We start from the raw sequence: 16915 nt of genomic DNA, 5'->3' as shown, positions 1-16915 counted from the left end.
ATCCGTGTTTTACAAACGTGGCTCTCGTAACCCAACCATCGGTACACAATCATTCTCTTGGAATAGAAAAAATACCTACCTACTTTACAAAGAACACAGTCTGTTTATTTACTACTTGGAAGCGATGTGCTATCTACCTAAATGGTAAATGCAGTGAAGATATTTGGCGGCTGTGCCGCTCGAACTAAGAAACACGGCAACCGATGCAGTGGTCTCGCATAGCGAAAAGGCAGTGCCGTGCCACGTGGGGTTAAAAGCGAAGTAATTATGACTCTTAATTAAAATCGGGCATATTCCTCCAAAATCTATTGCTAAATCGTATATAAAGCATTACTCTCCCCACTGTGCAGGTATATGCTTGAAATGCACATAGTGGCTAAGCTGACCGAGAAATTAATTAAGATTAAGAAGCCCTTAGTTTTGTTTCTTATGGACAATTAAAAATACCACGGAATACGTAAAAAAATATAGTTTATTTCCAAAATATAATAGGGCTGTGAGAGCTAACTGCTTGGATTTTGACAACAGTAACCAATAAACTTACTGCGTGTTGAGGATCGCCAACCACAGAATTCGCCACAAATGTCGACAGTAATTGTTACAAAGGCCACACAATACCCACGATTACCAATATTACAGCCGGTATATAAATGCTAATGTAATACAAACATAACGCCTGTACGAATTTCAAGGTATAAAGTCGTAATGACTTGTCGAAGTCGCAAATTTTGGCTGATTCTTCTGTTTAGGGTAAAACTAAATGATTTAATATAATTTAATTTATTTTTCACAATATGAAGCAATTAATTACATTTTATATTTTACGTAATTTTAAACACTGTTTTCAAGGCCACTTTCTCTGCTTTGCCATACCAAGGGTTCAAAAAACACTGCAGAATATCCACCATCCCAACAGGAGCCAAACCTTCTGCTGCATTAAAGATTTGTACCTATTCTATCTTCCTACTTATAAACAGGAACATAGTAAATTAGGACTCTACACTCAAATTCCAAAAATAGTGACCATCTTCATTTTCCACCACTTAAACTTCCTCTTTGGCCTTTCCTACCTCTCCTTCTTGTATCTGCCTAGTCTCTGTTCACCAGTCTACTTTTCTCATCCCCCTATCACGCTCAATCAAATTCAATGTTCACACAAATTCATACCCTGGACATATCAGGACAACCGTGAATGTTAGTATCATGTTCCCACTACCATTTGAGTCCCCAAAGTAACCACTTTCTAGATCGTTGCTAAAACACACACACAATTCCATACAAATACTTATTATCACCATACAAGGTATCCATACAGCCTACAAACCACCTAATTCAGAAGCTGGCAAAGGAACTGCAACCAACGCTAAACATATAAATGACATACAGTTTATATGCTAAATAACCTATGAATATATCAGCACCAGAAAAACAAAAATCGTTTTCCCTTAACACACAACAGGCTATAAACTCTACATATTCAGCTCTCACAAAGCTACCTGCAAGAAGTGGGGTTCCTTCAATGTTATTGAAGAGATATATTACTGACCGCTGTCTAACAACTGACAATCTTGAAATATAGATAAGACATGAACTGCTCCGAAATCCGTAACACTTGATAACTATAAACAGAAGCAAAAGGGATACAACACTGTACCTCATACACTTCAATATTCCTGTGACAATCTGACTTCAATGGTCTTATGCCTCGGCCCAGAATTGGAGTCCAGCTAGCAGCCGCAAGTATTCGCATTTAAATCCCTAGTTCTCATACATTACAGGTTAACAAACTACTACCTCTGCATCTGCACCTCCACATTTCAAACGCACTAAGTCAAGTATGGCTCACATTACCACAACCCACTGCACCTCAAACTGAGGTCTCCCCATCTTGGGTTTGTGTGTGATATGTCACTACAGCTACACCAGGCATTGCCAAACATTTGAGCTCACGGGGTCCTCTTCAATGTTTTATGAGATTCCACACAGCAGCTCTCAAATCTCACAGTTTTAATATAAAATTATGTTTCAAATAACATGTCCGACAGCTACTTGTGTACTGCTGTTTAAATGAAATTCACATTTCATTAACATGTGGGAATATACAAGAATAACAAACAAACACCAAGTTTAAGCTTCGGAATTAGTAAAAATAGATGGTTATAATCTTTCATGCTCTTGTGATTGCCCGTAAAACTATTTTACCTCTTTCTAATGTGACCTATCGCAGACACTGACCCTGACACACTTGAGCTAAGCCATGACCAGACGTCATGTTCCCTTGTGCTATATGCTCTGACCCGACCAATGAGACTTGTTAGCCAGGACAAACAGTAGCCACGTAGATGACACTAAACTGGGTCAAAAATAACAAAATTTAACATCATCTTCCCTCTTTTTATAAGTCTGCTTCCTCCTCCGAAACCCCAACAATTCCTGATGCATTTCTTGTCGCTTACACCCAAGCTAAAAGATCATCCAGCCTTCATTCGCATTAGAACCACTGAGTTTCAAACTGTTACTTCCTCATATTCATAATCACTCTCACATAAAATATTCAATTACATGATTTAATTGAATCAGGATTGTTAAATGCTCATTCCTAGATCCTGCTGAAACTCTTATGTTCATTTAAGGTACAACTTTATGGTTTCAAAGTTTTCCTATGCATGTTCTTTATGAACAGGGAATTAAACATTTAACTGTCTACATTGAGTCAGGTTAAGGGAAACAAGCAGGAAACAAAATTAATTCAAAGTAGACAACCAGCAGGACGACGACAATCTCAATCTGAATACTCTCTCCTTTTTATAACATTCAAGACAAAGATCTTACACCAACATGACAAGTGGGCATTAAACAACTGTTTCTGAGTGTGTTTACATTCATAGTTTCTCAACCTGGCTCACACTCTCACACCATTTCAACAAAGATCCATTTCAGTAACATCCCCTCTTCTTCAAACTACTTCTTAATACGATTTCTGTCTGTCCGTTAAACACTACAACTGCTTGATATTGCTAAATTATGAACATTATTGCTAACAAAAATTGTAAAACTGCACATGCATAGCTGCAAAGACATATAACTTTAAATAGAGTAATTAATTGATAGATCCCTAAGAAAATTCTACACTTGCCATATAAAAAGGGGAAAAGTGAGATTCCACATGGACAGCAAAGTATTCCTTACAACAAACAGTAGAAACATCATCATTTAATAGTGAAAATTACATTTTAACTTTAAACGAAACAGTTCCTGACATGCCTTTAAGCACTTTTACAATTTATATATATATATATATATATATATATATATATATATATATATATATATTCAGAGATTATCAACAGTTTCTCAACACAAAGAAACAGCAAGCTTTGTTCTACAAAGACTTCTGACAGAACAGTGTATGTAATTTCTAATGCTGTGTGAAACCAAGAGATGAATTGTGTAACTATCACTGCACAAGGTATGTGATGTAGATTGGTTGATTTGTAAAGACAATCCCCAATAACTATTTGTCCCAGTGTGAGTACTTTCACCTTTCTTCAAGCATGTCTACCTTGAGGGTTTGTGACTTACAAAAGAAATGGCAATTTCACAAAGAGGCAAGCTTGGCCAATGTAAAATATTGCAATGTCATGCATTTCATGCAGGAGAATTGAAAAACAATTACCAGTAAAGGCGTGTAGAGGCAAGCAGTGTTTCAAGTGACACAAGATAAGCAATGATACTTGTACTTTACCATTCCTCAGACATCCTCCATCCATACATCTGAAATTCAAGCAGAGTAATATGATCTTCTCAAAAACATTTAGCTGCTATACAGAGTAAAAACAGTATGCAATATTTTATCACAGCCAGTTATTTTAAATCCACAATCACATTCTTTCAAGGCCACTTGCCAAAACTGGGAAAAACTTCCCCAAATCCCTGTAAGACACCTCGATAATGCACTGTGGTTCAATAATGTGCTTGTGCCATTCATCATAGTCAGATGCCATAACAGAGAAGTTACTGGATATTTTATCCACACTAAACCTGATTATTCTTTAATGCATTCCTCTTTGAACACAAAGTGTAGCAAATGAGGTTTACAGTAATACACCTTTACTCTAAGTATCTTAAAGCCAGTAATCACTAGGGGTTATAAGGACTAAATTAAAATTACAAATAGGTTGTAAATGCACAATAAGGGTGAAAGATACAGGCACCGTCAATTGAACATTCACGAATCCTTTCAAATCTGAACAACTTTTCAGTTACGCACAGGTCACATGTTGATATTTTAATGCCAAATTGTCTCTAAAAGCAAATATATCCTTATTTGGTCATTCATATCATATAGTGAATTATCACAACTCTTTAACTGTGCTTTTCCATTTTATTATACAATAAGTGTATAGTGAAAAGACACAATCACAACTCGTTTCATCAATACCTACTCATGAACATATAACGAACAATAGATGTCAATAAGGCAAACAGAACAGCAAAGCAATACCTCTGATCTGTCATTAAAAAAACTAACATAAATATAGGTATCCAAGTGCATGGCCCTATGGAAACTATGAAAACTATTCAGTGTTGTTTTTGACATACAGGACTGCATATAAATACAAGGATAGCAAATTCCTATATAAATCTTGTGTATTATCATCAGGCATTCAACATCACGACAGAGACTGCAGATGCCTGCACTGTCCTCGTCTTCTGTGTCAAGCACACGAGATCAAACTTTTAATTACTAAGAAAACTATGTCTCTGGCAAGCAACCTGATATATACTTAAAAGAACTCAACTCTATGCTATTCAAACCACAACATTCACTTCTACTCAACAGACGTCCATTCACATGGTTTCACCCATACATACCACATTCTCCATGAAATTTGTAAACACAGGTTCCAAAACTTTTAATGGCCATATTTCGTGTACACTGTATAAGCATGTATGCACTTATTTGGTGTACATATAAAGACATATATGCATGTATATATAAATGCAAAACGCTGCTCCATCAGTTTTCATTCATGGAAGACACATATACGAGGTGCGATCAGAAAGTTTCCAGACTGCGCCTATAAAAACCTGTACACTTATCTCAGGTATTAAATTCATCCATCACCCTCGAAGTAGTTCCCCTGGGAGTGAACACAACGATCCCAGCGCCGCTGCCAAGCCTGGAAATCTTTCTTTGTCAGCCTGTCAAGCACCATCTGCGATTCTGCCTGAATCTCTTCTTATTATTATTATTAAGTGTTCTGTCTTACGACAGGTCCATTGCTCTGCCCAAACAGAGCTCTCCAGTTGTCCCTATTCTCGGCTTCTCGCTTTAATTCCTGGAACGTCATCTTCTTTCCTTGTTTAAGGTCGTCGGTTAGCTGTATCAATCTTCTTCCTAGTCCTCTCTTTCCTTCAACCTGGCCTTCGGTGATATCACTCAGTAATCCATTCCTTCTCATAATATGTCCCAGCCAGTTAGCTTTCCTTCGTGTAATCGCCTGCAGAAAGCTTCTTTGCTCGTTGACTCTCCTCAATACTTCTTCGTTGGTCACTCGATCCGTCCACCTGATCTTCTCTATTCTTCTCCAACACCACATTTCAAAACTCTCCAGGTATTTCTGTTCCTTCTTCCTGAGTGTCCAAGTCTCTGCTCCATACAGCGCGACACTCCATACGTAACACTTCACTAGTTTCTTCGAATCTCTTCTATCATCTCAAATCTCCTTCCCTTTAGCTGAATTTTCATCTTTGGGAAGAGGAAGAAGTCACACGGAGCTTAGAAAGGAAGTTGGGGTCGGTTCTTGCAAGATCTTTGAGCTCCTGACAAACGAGAAGTCGATTCTGCTTCTGGTCCTCAGACAGGATGCGTCGCATGTGGAGTTCTTCCTTTAGAATCAGCTGACAGGTCCCATAGCCTATCCCAACAATGTCGCACAAGTCGTTGATGGTACGACGTCGATCTTCGTGAATGGCCTGCTGAATCTTCGTAACATTTTCGGGCGTTGTGCTCGAAGATGGTCGTCCAGAATGCTCGTCATCATTGACAGAGGTTCGGCCATTTTTAAAACGTGAATGCCACACAAAAGTTTGTGCACGACCCATTGTGGACTCCCCAAATGCTTGCTTTAGCATTTCATAGGTTTCCGTAGCCGTTTTGGCGAGTCTTTGGTAATATTTGATGCACACTCTTTGTTCATGAAAATCCGCAATCACAGGAGGGTCGGTGTAATGCACTACCAGAACGCCCGTAACTAAGAAACAAATGCTAATTCGATGATGCCGGCTGGCACACTGATTCACTATGAATGTAGGCCCAACCCCTTAGCGGCAGAAGCTCGTTCTACATCCGGTTCGCCCTCTATTGACACAGTCTCGAAACTTTCTGATCGCACCTCGTACATATCAACTGCATGTAATACATGAAAATAGTAATATTACTAAATATCTCATATAATTTTGTAATTATATATATTTGCTTTAAAGACATTAACTGGCTAGTTACTGTTGAAAACAATGTACATATGAAATATGTTACCTCTTTCAGTAATGCTTTGCTTTCTTAGCAAACATAATTTTATAATAATAATATATATATATATATATATAAACTATTTGAAAATGTGACTTCCTATATCACCATTCTTGAAAATCAAACATAATCACATAACTTGTAACATAACATAGTCAAAAGAATGATAATGATAAACTTTTCAAAACTGAACATCAGTCAGATATGACTTGAAGCTTTCACAGTGACTAAATGTGATAAAATCTTCTCAGGCAACCAGCAGCATCAATCTGGAGCAAAGTCCAGCATTTCAGAAACCTACAGGGAATGATGTGACATGTCGCTGCTGATCTTTGTTAAAATACATAATCAATGCAGCCAGACCAATGAATGCATCTGGATCTTTGGGTCAGAATGACCTCATCAGTATAGTCTAAAAACCACAAATCAGTCAAAAGTACTGTCATCTGAAACTGCAGGAACCCCTCCAGCTTCTTTTGGTCTCTGTGTCACTTAACTTGACCTCCGTCTTCTCCAGCCCTGTCCGGTCCAAGCACTGCCTAACCTTATTTGCTTTCTGCCCCATGTTAATGAGCAGGTTCTGTGCTTGGCTCAGCGTGATTATACACTACCCCAGTTGCTCAATGGCCACATGGGAAGGGGAATCAATTCTGCACATGAACAACAAACACCGGTTTTCCATCACACCACTCCCTGATAATGGAGAAAGGAAACGTCCCCGAAAAATCTGACTTATGCTACAAATTGACATGGCTGGTTGCCCGAGAAGATTTTATAATCAGTCAGCATCATAAACTACGTAGCAGCCACACATTTCACATTCAGGCACTCAGGTACCAGACACTTCATCAGTCATCTCTCATTATTACGCTCCGATGTCCCACAGCAGGTCATCGACGTGACACAATCTAAACATTCCAGTAACACATCGTTTATTTTGTAGATTATTTCACAGATCATGCAATTTCCAAACTTCTGCACGTAATATATACAACAGAACTAACAAAGCCTGATCAAAATCAGCGTGAATCAGAGTGCTTGAAGCATTTCAGTCAGTAATCACTTGTTCCACAGAAACGTGGCTACTAAACAAATGCTGACTCCATACTGTGTTATGGGCTCAAGAAGCCCTCCCTATTGTCATCAGCTAATTTGCAGATACCTCAACAGCTGTCAAACACATAAGATCATGCCATATCCACATCCACATCCACAAGAGAGTCACTGTCAAGTTCATTACTTTTAGCTTGAACTTCTCTAGTTTTTCGTTAAACATTCCAAGCATCCTGTTCATTTCACGTTATGAATCTGCTATTATTGCAATGTCATCTGCAAAGCGGATACTGTGCACCTGTTTTCCATTAATTTTTCTTAGAATAAACAGTGATAATTTCTCTCAAATACACAGCTAACTGATATTCGTAACAGACACACGTTAAATTGTCTTTGAGGTATAAACTGCATTTTAAATATTATTTACTGCTTATTTAAACCTCACAACAACAATAATGAATGACAATCTTATTATTAAGAAACAGACAAAACATAAACTGCAAGATTAGAGATTCTCAAATTGGCGAGTATGAAGATGGCTGTCTTCCAGGTTGTAGTGCCATGCTGGTAAACTTTTACCAGAATACACGACGCTACAACACTGAAGATAGCCATTTTTAATGCTAAAATCCATTCAGCGACACTGGTAAACATCGCAAACATTTTAGTGAACAAGGCTTGCAGGCCTAACCTTGAAAACATAAAGAAGAAATGTTAAGCTTATTTCAGCAAGCTGATGACAGGATTATAGGAAGAGATGATTCACAGATTTCTTAGTGGCACTCACCTAAAGTAAGCAAACTAAAGTTATTATTGGTGTTTTCCCAGAACTGATAATTGTACCATTTGTGTGTTCATTTTTGTGCCTGTGCGTAACAGACATTTTCAAGCATATACAGTGAAACCTCGATGCATCGTTTTCGGTGGGGGTGGGAAATAAAAACAATGAATACGGGAAAACGATAGTTGCGGGAAAGTATCAGAAATTTTTAAAAAAACTGAATGTTTCTCTTTCAATGTCACTTCTTTTTACCAAAAAATTCTTTAATGGACAAATGGTTTGTCGAAACTTTACGTTTTAGGCCAAACAGAGACCTTTCCACATTCAAAATGTTTTCCTCGTCAGGTTGACCAATATTATGCGCATAAAAGAACGACTTCACTTTTGCCAATGCTTCGGCAAAACTCGGCACAGCTTCGGGCTCGCACTCGTCGTCTTCCTCTTCCTCACCGCTCCCACCGCCTTCGCGATCATCACACAACTCATCAATGGTGTTGACTCCGCATGTGGCAAGCTCGCTGTCTACTGCCGCGTAATCACCAAATTTAACCACGTCTTTCACGGCGCCAAATCGATTCCAGTCTTCGTGAGAGCCACCATCCTCCTCTTCATCCACACTGACCTTAGAGTCTGCTTCTGCGCGAAGTTCACACCCGTAGCCACCTTTGCGAAAAAAACTCACAACAGTTGGTTGGGAGACTTGCCGCCAAGCTGCCACTGTGAAATGAATTGCTTGTAGCACGTCAATTTTCATGTTGACATCCTTCCCATTATCCATTGCACAGACAGCTGTTTGCACAAGGCTCTTTCTATACAACTGCTTGATAGACTTGAGATGCCCAAATCAGGCGGTTGCAAGACGCTCGTGCAATTTGCTGGATATTGCACGGCTTTCACATTTCGCAGAAATGTCGTGTCCTTCGGATGAGCGGCACAATTATCTGCAAACAGCAAAATCTTTCTGCCTTGTGCGCCCATGGAGGCATCCAGAGAACTTAAGAACGCCGTAAAGATGTCTGTGGTCATCCAAGCCTTTTTGTTGGCGTGATATTTCACCGGACGTTTTTTCATGTTTTTGAAACAACGCGGTTTTAGTGATTTTCCAACTACAATCGGAACCCGTTTGTCACTACCGTCACTGTTAACACACAGAAGAACTGTAATCCGGTGTTTTGCACGTTTTCCCCCGTGGCAAGATTCACCTTTCAATGCCAGCGTCCTATCCGGGAGGGCGTTGTAAAAAAGTCCGGTCTCATCCGCATTATAAATGTCCCGCGGCTCATATCCCTCCAGCAGTCTCTCGAGCCATAGCTCCGTTCTTTCCACATCCACAGCAGCACTTTCGCCGGCTAACTTCTTGTAGACAATACCATGTTGTTCTTCAATTCTAGTAATCCAGCCATTCGACGCTGCAAAATTTTCAATATTCAGTCTTGCGGCTATCGTCTTGGCTTTTTCCCCGCAAGATGTTGCCATCAACAGGAATTCCTGAGGCCCGCGATTGCTGGTACCAAGTGAAGAGGACACTTTCTAGCTCACTGAAAGTTGATTTTCTTCCGGTTTTCCTTTTTTTGCATGAATTACCGCACTTGTCAGTTTGTTTTCGGATTTCTTTCTTCTTTGCAACTATTGAATTTAAAGTAGACGGTGCTAATCCAAGGCGTTTAGCAAAGTCGATTCTTTTTTCAAATGGATTCTTCTCCACTTCTTCTATGATTTTTAATCTTTCTTGAAGAGTTCTGACTTGTTTTACTGGGCGAGACACGGTACAGGAATAATAACAAAATGATTAACAGGAGTAAGAGGAATAACAAAATATTTACGGGAACAACAACAAAAGTATAGACTGGAACATAACAGGAAGAATGGAAGTACTGTTACTGCCGAACTCAACGAAACGTAGCCGTAGAAGACACGAGATGAACCAGAAGAATGAAAAGTGCCGCCAGCCTTTCCCTTGTACTTGTAATAAAAGCATTTGTGAAGAAATTCACAGTGCACATGCCATCTGGCATCGCTGGAACGAAATATGAGTGCACTCTAATTAAACTCATAAAATTTCTGACAATGAGCACCGCCATTCACTCCAACTATCACCCCTGCACCGCTGACCCCTCATTCCAAAAGAATCTGTGCTGGTTGGGCGACATAATAGGTTACCGATGCTGTGGATTCCAAAAACATTCTGCGTCTTTCGGTATTAATTTATCTCAAAACCCAGCATTTTAATTTCTCAGAAACGATCATTGCGGGAAAATTGTGGGCCGGGACTAAGATTTTTGAACAATCGATGCGATAAAACGATAGTTCGAGGAACGATAGAAGCGGCAAAATGTAACATTATTTTATATGGGATGTATTCGGAACCGAACAAAACGGACGATGCATCCGGGAACGATGGATAGACGTTTCACTGTATGTAGACAAAATGTACCAGAAATTAAATTAAATTTACAGCACCTGCAATAAGTGTGTTGCAAGGCATAAAAACAAAAATTATGAACACAACTTGTAGTACAATTATCTGAACCTTTAACAAATTAAGAACTTGTCAATAATAACTTTTGCTGCTTTACTTTTGGCTCCATATTCAGTAGATCCATACCCCACACCTGTGAACATACAGCATCACCTATTGGTATTCCTAACCACATCATAGACAACACATTCACAAACATAGCACTCATCGTATACCCAGTGCTATGACTCAACTAACCTGTTTCCTGAAGCTTCAAATATTCTGCTTCATTTTGCTTCCTCACAACACAGGTACAGGAGTGCATCCCTTCCTGTGTTGGGGCAACTCTGAAAACAGGTGCCGGCCAATGCAAGTACTTGCACATTTCCTGCAGGGTCGGAATGGGGTTTGGAGGTATGTTGCCGGACTTGCTAGAAAGAGAAGGAAAGACAGTCAGGACTTCCGATACACCTGGTGGTTTACTTTCATACTTTTACAGGTTCCCTGTGCTGAAGGAAATATTCTCTGTACATCAGAGAGAAGTAATTATGAACACTTACTATTCGGAAGGAACAAACAGCTTATCAAAAAGAAATCTAGCAGCTGCATCTTTGGCTTCTTGCATTGACCGTCCGTACCCCACACCTGTGAACAAGCAGCTTGTATAAAGAAAAATCATGCAGTTTTCATCTAGGATTTAAGATAAGCGGCATTTTCACAGTAAATTGAAAAGGACACGGTAATGTTTGAGATTAATATTACGTCAGATCCCAAAACTGCACAGTAGTCATTTTTGTTCTCACATTCTATATACAACAAAGTTAAAAAAATCAATCAGTAATCCAAATGTAAGAATACGATTCAAATGAGTATTAAAAATAATTTTAAAATTTTCTAGGGAAATTAGAGATTACTATGACGACACAAAATCATCACCTATTGGTATTCCTAACCACATCATAGACAACACATTCACAAACACAGCACTCATCGTATACCCAACGGGTGCTAAGCCTCAACTAACCTGTTTCCTGAAGCTTCAAATATTCTGCTTCTTGTTGTTTTGTCACAACACAGGCGTAGGTGTATAGGCCTTGGGCAACAAGTCCTTCGTAAGATGGAGCCGGCCAACCTCTATAGCTGCACATCAACTGCAGCAACTCGATGGCGATGTCTGAATTCCTAGCAAACAAAAGGACAGAAAATTATCAGGTCAAGACTTCAGATACACTTGGTGATTTACTTTCATACTTTTACAGGTTCCCTGTGCTGTACATCAGAGAGAAGTAATGATGAACACTTACCCTTCAGACGTGCTGCTGGCACATGCAGCTGTCTCCTCCTTCCTCACCCTCTTTGTAGGACCAGGTTCCATTCCTGTTAACATACAGCATGTATAAAGAAAAATCATGCAGTTTTCATCTAGGATTTGACATGGGCAATGGCATTTGTCACAGTAAATTGAAAAGGACACGGTAGTGTTTGAAATTAATATTACGTCAGATCACAAAATTGCACAGAAGTCTTCTTTTTTCTGACATTCTCAATACAACAAAGTTAAAAAAATCAATCAGTAATCCAAATGTAGGAATGCAACTGTATGAACCATATGTTCCCCTCAACAGAAATCTTCAGTAAAAGGCAAAAGATTTATGCGTATTGAAGGGAAACCAGAGGTTTTAAATAAGCTAAATAATGTAGAATAAAAAATTAGATAAAACCCCAATCATTTGGGAAATGTGTGATTATTGACGTTGAAAGAAATACGAGTATAATGAAATAACAGTATGTAACGACGCTATGCTGCAGAATTCCGCCCCAAAACATGTAATGACACACACCCTACCACTTACAATCTGGTACCTTGAAACAGTGGGGTGCTTCCTCAAGCATAAACTTTAACCTTTTGCAGCTGAAACTTGTGCAAATAATATTTAAAAATAAACTTTCTTTTTCTAACAAAAAAACAGCCTCCTCAACTGGTGAATGCTCTTTAGCGAAATTATCAATGCTGATCAGCCTGCAAACTAGTATACCAATTCCTCAATGAAGATGAACATGACAAAAATTTAAACCAATGGCAATGGTATATCACCTACGATAGATGTGACAGACATTAAGAGTGTCCCAAGTTACATCTGTCATTTCCATACGGTTATCTCTGCACGAATATCATAAAATGTAAATGTTGTGCATTGAGGGAATTTCTATAAAAGCCCATATTATATTGGACCAAATTGTATCCTTGTATTTAAGTACATGCTAAAAAGCTGTCATTACAATGAAAACGTCATACAAATTCTGAATGAAAGTTCTGTAACAAGCGAATAATATGGGCATGTGAATTCTTGCAAAGCAGAAGCAGGCTCCTGACCAGCACATCAACATCCAGTCACAATCCCTGCAAGATTTCAACACTGGTATAGTGAAGATAGTTTCAACAAATGTTCTCAAACAAAATGAACAACAGCAAGACCAGCAAAGAGCATTCACATAAAAGACACACTGCACCTTAAATTCATGGGCAAGGTCTGTGTTGCAAGAGCTGGCAAACCAATCAAAAGAAAACACAAGATACACACACAGATTTCAAACTCGACGTAACATTTGGGCTGTGGGGCTTCCATAAAAATAAAACTGTAACAGGCAGTCTGAAGCCATTTTTCAGTTCACTGTCAATCTTTTCAAAACTTCTCATAGCACGCACCATGACATGAACTTTTGATTTCCTCATTTCTTACTAGCTCTGGAGAAAGTATCCCCCATAATCAAACCAGTGTTACTGGACTCACAGAAAACTATGCCCAAATACGTCATCAGTAGGTCAGCCTGGTATATGGTGTTCTTTCAAGGATGGAATCACTCAATCACTATCACATAGTTTTATTATAAATTCTGTTGCCCATTCTCTGTTCTCAAATTTCTTAAGTACACAAAGGCCTATTTCACCTGTGTTTATTTAAAAAAGAAGTAATGCATGAATATTCCAAACACTGCTAATCAGGAGCTTACCGAACAAGTACATACCCATAAATTTCTCTTTCATGACATTATGCAATCATAATCTACAAAGTCACCAGATTTCTAGTAATTTCCTTCTGCAACCATGACAGGCCCAATATAGACAAGTGGGTGGGGAGTGGAAATATTCTACTTGAGTGTGCCCTTTGCAATGCAGACAAATCACATATTGGATTAACTGACAATTCATCCTTAAATAGGAATGATCATACCATACGTGGATTACAACTTAACTCAAAGGGCAACGAGAAGCTTGTGCAATGCTGACTTTCCTAAACAAGTTACAAAGCATTATAAATTATCTTTATAAACCTACAGCAGAACATGTCATCTGTGGTCCCATTATCATTAATACAAATTATCTTATTGAAAGTTACCATAAAAATGTGTAAAATGCCCGACTAGCATCTTTCAATGTCATGGCAATAGTTAATTTCCCCATAAAAATTCCAAATTACTCCATCTGATTCCGATGTACAACTTCTAGTAATATTAATAATAAAAAAGTCGATCTCCAGTTATCATAAGTATAGAATATCAATCAGACTCAGAAATGAAGACACTATTAAAGAATGTATAACACATCGAATGAAAATTGGCACTCAGTATTAAACAGCCTTGATGTAGATTCAAAATTCAACATATTCCTAAATAATCTCTTAAAAATGTATAAGCAAGTTTCACCACCAAAACAGTGATAAAATATCTGAAAAGAATGATTGGATCACAAAGATAAAAAAAGATTACCTAATTTGTTAATAGTGGAACAACCAAGTAATGAAAATTCACTGCACGAAATATTATAAGATACTTACTTGCTCGAGGTCTAAATCAGATTAAATGTGACAACCAGACTAAACAGCCTCGAACAGACCAACAAAATAAAAGCAGTCTGGAAAACATGAAAGAAACAAATCAGGGAAACATTCTACAGAAATATTGACCTCATTAATAAAGATAAATGATAATGTAATAAAAAATATTAAGCTCTTAGCCAATTATTTCTTAACGAACACAGAAAAGATTAATAATCACGCTACAAAACAGAAGCAGAAGTCACAACAAAATATCTTTGTCAAACAATCCCAAACACACGAAGTAGAATGATGGCGCCATCGTCGTCGCGACCAGAGATGACATTATCAGAAACGCAGAGAGAACCCCTATTCTTGTCAGCACTCCATTGTCCACACTATGCGCACACTTATAACGTATACCATTATTCGCGAGACTGTATTCAAACGTTCAACAGTCGACATACAAAGAACATCTCCACGATGCATTACCTTGATTTTCCCTTCTACGTTCTTTGGTCACCACACTCGAATACGTCACAATATTCCGTGAAAGCATTCATAGCACGGACACAACATCAACAACACGAAGCTAAGAGTGCACGTGGTTTACAACAGCAATGAAAGCGACGTCGTGAGTTTAATCGGCCAGAGTAAATTGTCAGTGACCTAGAAAGTGGTCGAAAATCAGGTTAAAGTTCTGATACTGTTACTATATAGTACGCGGGTTTACGGAACAATGAAACAACAATAACAAATCAAAATTATATTCACGACGGAATTAGGGGGAGGCTAAATTGCGAAAATGCCTGCTACTTCTCAGTTCAAAATATTTTGTCTTCACGTTTGATTTCTAAGAACCTGAAGATTAAAATATACGAAACAATAATTCTGCCAGTTGTCTTGCATCGGTGCAAAACGTGGTCTCTCACTCAAAGGGAGGATATTTGGGCCTAGGAGAGAAAACTGCATAATGATAAGCTCAAAAATTTGTACTCCTCCTCCAGTATTGTCAGGGTGATTAAATCGAGAAGACTGAGATGGACTGGGCATGTAGCGCGCATGGATGGGACAAGAGGTGTGCACCGGGTATTGGTTGGGAAACCTGAAGGGAAGATACCGCTGGGGAGACCTAGACGTAGATGGGAGGATAATGTCAGGCGGGATCTATGGGAGATAGGAGTTGACGGAGCCTGGATTTTGTTGGCCCAGGACAGGGCTTCGGTTAATTCGGTGATGAACCTTCGGGTTCGGTAAGCCATATAGTCAATTAGTTGGCTTCATAAAATATCATTTGCAAATAATATGTCGTGTAATTTGAAAGATGCAGTGTTGACAACCTTCTCTGACCCTTCAAAGTCCGGGCGTGCTGACCTCAGCGGGCCATTTGCAGCTGTGCATGTAATTGAAGACGAAACAATAAACTTGTCTTCAGTGGACAAGATAAAGACTTCCTGTCGCCCATATCAAAACAGTTGGCGATGGAAATCTTGAAAATGTATAAAAAGGTTTGCAATAACTACAAAATGCTTACCAAACCCCTTTCATCTTCTTATAGCTAATTACGTCTGTGTTACATTTGGTTAGTATCAGCCCTATAATTAGATGCGCGTACATAGGTATTCAACAATTAGTCAGATGCCAAGGTAACCCGCTCTAAAAAATGTCGAGCAAATGTGTGGAAACAAGCGACGAAGGTGAGGCTTGAGTCATTAAATTGGTAATATTTGTCTCCTTGGCAACCTTAGATTTGTGCTGATGAGGAAATATCTTGATCACGTCCTGCTTGCAAAATGGCGAATTAAACACGTCCATGACGCAAAACCTTCTCTGAAAACTTTGATATTCAGCTAGTCAAGAAATTTGTTTCTCTTACGCACTACAAAAGCTCATTTCCACGCTCACAGAAGATTAGGAGAGAAATGCATCTGCCAGAACATCATGCAGAAGTGATGGAATGATGACTGTAGTTGCTAAGGAGCTAGTTACTATGAGGAACTGGCAGAGTGCTGGGGCCACCAACCTGGTCACAAATACTTAGACACTCTGTACTGTGGACGTGGGGATTCCCCACTAAGTAAAGGAGAGCCAACCAAAATGCCTTACCTTGAGGAAACATCTCTCCATGACACACCAGCAGCAATCTCTATGAAACAACTTTAACAAGCAGAAACAGAACAGAATAAAGAATGCAACTTACCACAGAGGCCATTCCACAAAACAATACTTTTATATCTGACATTACGTCAATAAACAGTTTTACGAGATGCGTT

General features: G+C 38.8%; 1 protein-coding gene and 1 non-coding gene across 2 annotated transcripts; both read right to left on the bottom strand.

Annotated features, from left to right (window-relative positions):
- Window positions 1–3353: 3353 nt before the first annotated feature.
- On the bottom strand, window positions 3354–15586 carry LOC110840863 (uncharacterized). The gene is made up of 5 exons (XM_087360815.1): window positions 12132–15586; window positions 11852–12009; window positions 11388–11472; window positions 11086–11258; window positions 3354–3774 (listed from the first exon to the last, which is right to left on the bottom strand). The coding sequence occupies exons 1-5, from the start codon at window positions 12236–12238 to the stop codon at window positions 3752–3754; spliced, it is 546 nt and encodes a 181-aa protein (XP_087216941.1). The 5' UTR covers window positions 12239–15586; the 3' UTR covers window positions 3354–3751.
- LOC147871552 (U5 spliceosomal RNA) lies at window positions 12387–12506 on the bottom strand. Its single transcript, XR_015538702.1, has one exon. It is a non-coding gene; the product is annotated as a U5 spliceosomal RNA (small nuclear RNA).
- Window positions 15587–16915: the final 1329 nt, after the last annotated feature.

Source organism: Zootermopsis nevadensis, unplaced genomic scaffold, assembly GCF_977971745.1.
Source record: "Zootermopsis nevadensis isolate Lab colony 2312 unplaced genomic scaffold, Znev_1.0 Znev_ptg000049l, whole genome shotgun sequence".
Classification (NCBI taxonomy): domain Eukaryota; kingdom Metazoa; phylum Arthropoda; class Insecta; order Blattodea; family Termopsidae; genus Zootermopsis; species Zootermopsis nevadensis.
This window is presented reverse-complemented; position numbering and strand designations above follow the sequence as displayed.

Bases quoted from the DNA above. Each gene is read 5' to 3' on its own strand.
- LOC110840863 (XM_087360815.1), bottom strand. From the start codon at position 12,238: ATGATTTTTCTTTATACATGCTGTATGTTAACAGGAATGGAACCTGGT. The intron at 11,473-11,851 runs GTTAGTTGAGGC...GCTTGTTCACAG, and splicing joins TTTGAAGCTTCAGGAAACAG to GTGTGGGGTACGGACGGTCA. The intron at 11,259-11,387 runs GTAAGTGTTCAT...TTCTCTTTCTAG, and splicing joins CTGTTTGTTCCTTCCGAATA to CAAGTCCGGCAACATACCTC.